Source organism: Cryptotermes secundus, unplaced genomic scaffold (assembly GCF_002891405.2).
Source record: "Cryptotermes secundus unplaced genomic scaffold, Csec_1.0 scaffold297, whole genome shotgun sequence".
NCBI classification, from domain to species: Eukaryota; Metazoa; Arthropoda; class Insecta; order Blattodea; family Kalotermitidae; genus Cryptotermes; species Cryptotermes secundus.
This window is the reverse complement of record NW_019721762.1, coordinates 547,768-554,004: the sequence shown is the minus strand read 5'-3', so window position 1 is coordinate 554,004 and position 6,237 is coordinate 547,768. Positions and strand designations below refer to the sequence as shown.

Genomic DNA, 6,237 nt, shown 5'->3' with positions numbered 1-6,237 from the left:
GACCTGCCAGAAGACCACACTTTTCTTGGGCCATTATCTCCGTAACCGTTCAACTTTGGACATAGGTGTTTTGGGTTATATCGGCATACTTTAACATAAGGAACACCCTCCCGAAGTTTGGCACATTCCTCCTGGGACACCCTGTATATATATATAAACTTGAGAAAAGTCAGTTGAAATAAATATTTAGTCCAAGAGCAATGAGCACACTTACAATGGCTTTGCGCATAATAAGAAGAAAGCCTATCACAATTGATGAAGACGATATAGTGATTCATCCAGCTTGAGTACCTTCATGCAAATACAAGCACGAAGCCTACTTATAATAAAAGGCAGGAAAGTAACGTATGCAGGAGATAACTGAAAACTGTATTTCATAATGAATTACAACAAACCTTCAAAGCCATTTTTAGTAACATATTTCCAACATACCTAAACATGGGAAATCTTTAGTACTACAGGCTGGTGCTTACTTGGCCACCCTTCAAGCCTCCTCATACAGCCCAACACAATCCATGGTAACTAATTTTCAGTCTACAAAAACTTGTGTATACAATGAGCTTATCTCAGTTCACATTTCTATGCTCTTACTGCCACAATAAATCTTCAGCACCCATATATTCATAAAGTTGGAAGAACAATAAGAACAGAATCTTGGTGGTTTCCATGTCAATATGTAGTTTTGTGGTCTTACAACACTGCCACAGTTGGTCACACTGCAATGCTGTGTCTGTGTGAGTATATTAAAGCGTAATGATTTCTTTCAATATTCCTGTTTCATGTTGTACGTTTCTCCCTCACTACTGCTTCCCTTACCCTCTCTCTCTCTTCTGCCAACATGTCACCTTGGAAATATCACTTTAAATTTATATAGTGATATGAAAATAGTGTAGCACCACAATGACTCATTCGTGGTATAAGATTCCAACACCTGATAGTGGAACGCTTGATTTGCAACATTTCCCTCTTCACATTTTTCCATAGGCTGCCAAATAACCAATGTCTCCTATGGCCCTGAACTTGTGGGACATTCTACACAGATCAAACCTAAGTAATTAATATTCGTTGCATCTGCTGAAATCCTGTGTTATTTTACCTGTGTCAGATCCTGCAGTAGCTCCAGTCTGCACACTTCGCTGGGCTGAAGCTGCATCTTGGTTGCTATGGTTATCATCTGAGTCTGACTCTGTTTCTGCCAGAAGGTCCAGTTCATTATCAGATTCTCCATCTCCCTGAGCATCATCTCCTGGGCCTCCCACTCCTCCCACCAGATCTCCAACTTCTGCTTCCATTGCTTCCCCACTTCCCACTCCTACACCTCCACTTCTGTCTGCATTATCCTCCTGTTCACTGCCCTCACCATAACCAATGTCTCCTATGGCCCTGAACTTGTGGGACATTCTACACAGATCAAACCTAAGTAATTAATATTCGCTGCATCTGCTGAAATCCTGTGTTATTTTACCTGTGTCAGATCCTGCAGTAGCTCCAGTCTGCACACTTCGCTGGGCTGAAGCTGCATCTTGGTTGCTATGGTTATCATCTGAGTCTGACTCTGTTTCTGCCAGAAGGTCCAGTTCATTATCAGATTCTCCATCTCCCTGAGCATCATCTCCTGGGCCTCCCACTCCTCCCACCAGATCTCCAACTTCTGCTTCCATTGCTTCCCCACTTCCCACTCCTACACCTCCACTTCTGTCTGCATTATCCTCCTGTTCACTGCCCTCACCATCTCCATCTTCAGCAGGCATACCTTCACATATTCAAGGAATCCATGTTACAAAGCCATGAATCCAAGTGACAAATCACACATACACTACTACAAAGTGGAACCTTCATATAAAGGACTGAATGAATATAAGTTCCTTACCATCTACGGTATCAGTATCTTCTAGCATCATTACTGCTCTAGCTCGAACGACGGCATTCACTAGACCAGGACGAGATACTTCTGTACCACGAGATGAGCCAGCCACGCTACCAACTAGAGGTCGCCCTCCTGCCATATATCCACCATGAGGCGTAAGAGGTTCAACTGAAAATAGCTCCTCAGAGCCCTGAACAGAATGACGTGAAAAGAAAATAGTTTCAGGCATCAAGATTCAACTAGGTGTTAGGGTCATGTTTTGCCACTCTATCAAACAACTACTGAAATACTGTGTATATTAAACTTCATACAATGGACACTGAATAATATACTGCATTAGTTACACAACTGTCTCCATCATGTGGAGTATCCCATGTGATTTACAAGGAGAAAACAAAGGAGATCAGCTTCAGCACCACATATCTTTATCCTCTTTACTTTAACACAATGGCTGTCACTGTTATGCTGGAGTATCTTTTCTTTCACTTCCCTTCACAGTGAACTAATGGATGCATCTGATTCTGTGCTGAAACAACCTTTGCATGCTTGGCCACTCTGTCTTAAACAGCTGTATCACGTCTCAGATATGTTCTGAAGTTTGCCCCTAAATTATACTAGTATTTNTACATTTATTTGTAGCGTGACACACATCACACTCTACAATATGCAAGACGGCGCGACTACACACACACACACACACACACACACACACACACACACATATTATTTATCAATATACACCAAAGATGGTTTAAACATAACATGGCACCTCAACAGCAGGGGCTTGCTGCCATTTAAGTGTAGCTGCAAGGACAGACAGTGTGTCATTGTTGGTTATTTAATGATGCTGACAGTGTCTTGGCCATATAGCATTCGATGGCCTAATAAATATATTATTCTGGCTGGAACCGAGGAAAACCATGGAAAACCTGCCAGAATACTTGGCCAAGATTCAAATCAAATATCTCCTAAATACAAGCCCAGAGCATTAACCCTATGGCAACCTTCCTGGTAAGACGACAATGTCAAGGTTTAAAAAATTATAATAAATTCTCTTATTACATACCAGTTTGTAAAGAGACAAAATATAAGCAAATATATTAAGATTCTACTTTGCCATACTTCATTCTTAGATGTTCACTTCTGTATTATAAGGCAGAAACCATGTAACTGCCCCACCCTTCTCTTAAAGTAAAAAAACTGAGCAGTGCATGAATTATATGAGAAAATGTGGTAACTAACATGTAAACATTCAACCACTGTCACATCATGTAAGAGAGATGGTAAACAACCAACAATAAACTTGCAGGATTGGAGGTTCTCATAGCGGTGGTTATGAAGAGTACCATCTTCTGGAATATAATGCCGTGTAATCTGTTGAAAGTCAACCAACATTTTGGAGGAACATATTAACTCCATCTTCTGCTTGCCACTTGAGTTCATCCTTGTTTCTTGCTCAACTTATTCTTAGATGGCAGGATGTTCCTCTGAAATGACGGTTGACCTCCAATGGGCATGGCGCTATATTGCAGGAGACAGTACGCTTCAACAGCAAACTTGATTAAGATGACACATGATTCCAGAAAGAGCCGTATCATCATTCAGTTGAGCTTAAACTGCCATGCAGGACAACATTCTTCTATAAGTGCAAAGGTTAGGTTAGTGCTTAAATTATTTGCACAACACTTACATTTAATTAAATTTGCTATTCTTTCAAGAAATACTTTGAAAAGACTTTGGCATGGATACACAGAGGAAACACCAAAGCAGCACATGCAAAATAAAAGTGCTTCTCACATTGATGACATCAATTGTGGTACTGGCAAGTGTGAAAGGAGCAGTTGGTCGAGCCACCCCTAGTCGGACTGGAGCTATGAGTGAGTCAGCTGTTTCACACAGCTCCTCGACTGCCAGTTTGATCAGTGCTTGGAAAACTCTCTTGCATTTGACCAATGGCTGAGACATGCTGTTCAACCTAGAATTCAACAAAATGCATATGAATAAACTTGCAAATGACAGCTAACATCCATTAGAAAATGAATAATGAATCTACAGTCTGAAATTTGTGGAGTGTAAGTAAACAAGTAGAAGCAATGCCAATACAAGTGCAGTATCAGTGCTACAGCAAATTTCGTATTCATATACGAGGAATCAATATGGCAGTTCACACACTGTCAATGGAGAATATTGATTTCTGATAGTAATGTTGGAACAGGGCTATGACTTCCTTACAGATCAAATTTCAGTATACAAAATCATCTTATTCAGTCCTCTCCCTCCATTTCTTTGTTTGAGGTGTTCTATACCGAGAGCAACAATGTAACCTACACATGATGGGAAGACAGACAATCTTACATATCCAAGACCCAAAAGCCTCTGCCACAAAACACTCTAACAAAGATATTCTCCTAATTATTAATTAACTGAACACCTCATATCATAATGAAGAAAGCCTAAATGCCTAGAATGAAACCCAATGACTATCCAAATTATCTATAATTAATTAATTAATTTTAATTTAATTTCTGATATTTTAAAATTAAATATGACAGAAATGTTAACTGTGATATTAACTTTAACTGATAACTAAGTGGTAATTATGATCATAAGAAAAAAGCAAACATGTGACTCAAAAGATGAAATGCGAATTACTGTTCCTCCGAGATAGAAACAGTTTTCTGTGCGGAATAAATGACACCATTGAAGATGACTTCTTGGTTGAAACATGTAGGGTAAACTTAAGCATTTACTTGTTAACAGTTGCTTTGATGACGTTAACATTATTTATTGAAATATGGTGTAACCCTGACATTACAGGAGTTTATACAAGTAAAAAAAGATGGAAAGAAAATACTCTTCATTCTAACAAATACTTGCAATAAGTAACTACAAGCCTGTCCCCTGACTTCCAAGTATGTATAATTCAATATGGCAGTAAGGTTTGAATATTGTGGGTGCAAGTATATTTTTCTTTAGAGTGGTTAACATGGGGATATGAAAATAGCTAGAATCACTCAACATTCAGTGAACAAGATCTTCGAATGGTCTATTTTTCTTATTATCAGTCTCAGCTTAAATATAGTATTATATTCTGGGGTTCTTCTCCAGTTATGAAAAGTTTATTTGTTGCCCCCCCCCCCAAAAAAAAAGAGCGATTAGTGTTATGGTGAGATTGAGCCCTGGAAACTCGTGTAGTGAAGGTTTTAAGAGGTTGGGTATTTTGACGGTTCCTAGCCTATATATCTATTCTATATTGACGTTTGTTGTTAGAAATCACAATTTTTTTCAAACCAACAATAATATTCATCATATAAACACTAGAGAGTTTGGAAAGCTACATGTGTCATCAGTGAGATTATCTTCAATCCTGAGAGGCGTGTTATATTCATCCATTATGGTTTATAATAATCTTGTAAGATAAGATTGTATGTATTGTAACACAGCAGGATGCACGAAATGAAAATTATAAACTGTATATAAACCTGTAACTGTCAAATTTTCTAATGTAATAAAATGAATTCTAATTATCATTTAAGCCCCCATATTTATGACTCTTTATGACATGTGGACATGATCCATATCAGCCATGTCAATAATGCCATACTGGTACCACACGTCTCTTCTCATGATGTTCATCACACAGTCACAAACCAAGAATGTCAAACTGTTTTCACCAATAAGGAATAGGAACATGTTAAGACTAGATTAATGTGACAATATCTGCAATCCTGTTTTGTGAGCACGAAAGTCATAACAAATGTCACATGAAAATGAGCCCTGAGTTTGCACTGGCTTAGTATACACCATGTTTTCTCATCTCCAGTATCATAAACAATGCTGAAATTAATCCATCCCTCCTTCCTATCTCACTCTTCAGCTGTCAACTTCACACAGGCATTTTGTTCAAACTTCACATTCAGGCCAAAGCTATTCCACTTCCTTGCCATAATTAGTGGTTTTAAAAATTTTGCAAACTGGTGCCAAATTAAACACAGTAGATGTCTGATGGGAGACAAAAGCATATGCATTCTGTAACATCTTTGTAGGAGGTTAGCGGAAACTGGAGAGAAAGGGAGATTTATGTAACAAGGAGGGGGAAATATTGCACAGTGCCCCCTCCCCTTAAACAAGCTAAGTAATATAATACACGAGACAAGCTACTGTACTATTGAGGAAATTCAGAGGATGCCACATGATGTACATCTCTCTGAGGTTAAAACCTGACTGGAGAAAGATGCTTTCATAATCTGGAATAAGAACATTCTCCTAGACAAGGGTAGAACAGAGAAGGTACGTTACACCAATGAGCCACAACCCCAACTCCAACTACAAACCAAAACCAATCCAAACTGAACCAACCATCCCAGAGG

General features: G+C 38.8%; 1 protein-coding gene across 7 annotated transcripts in view; it reads right to left on the bottom strand.

The window, feature by feature from the left end:
• Positions 1–6,237, bottom strand: part of LOC111875645 (E3 ubiquitin-protein ligase UBR5) — a 103,759-nt gene that overhangs the window by 43,537 nt on the left and 53,985 nt on the right. For 5 of the 7 annotated variants that reach the window (XM_033750150.1, XM_033750152.1, XM_033750153.1 and 2 more), the window contains exons 25-28: positions 3,665–3,842; positions 1,871–2,057; positions 1,730–1,753; positions 1,097–1,360 (exon numbers count right to left, since the gene is read on the bottom strand). In XM_033750150.1, coding sequence (XP_033606041.1) covers positions 1,097–1,360; positions 1,730–1,753; positions 1,871–2,057; positions 3,665–3,842 — 653 coding nt within the window. Of the gene's footprint in view, positions 1–1,096; positions 1,361–1,465; positions 1,754–1,870; positions 2,058–3,664; positions 3,843–6,237 lie in introns of all 7 variants that reach the window. The other 2 variants (XM_023872043.2, XM_033750154.1) reach the window with 1 other exon arrangement.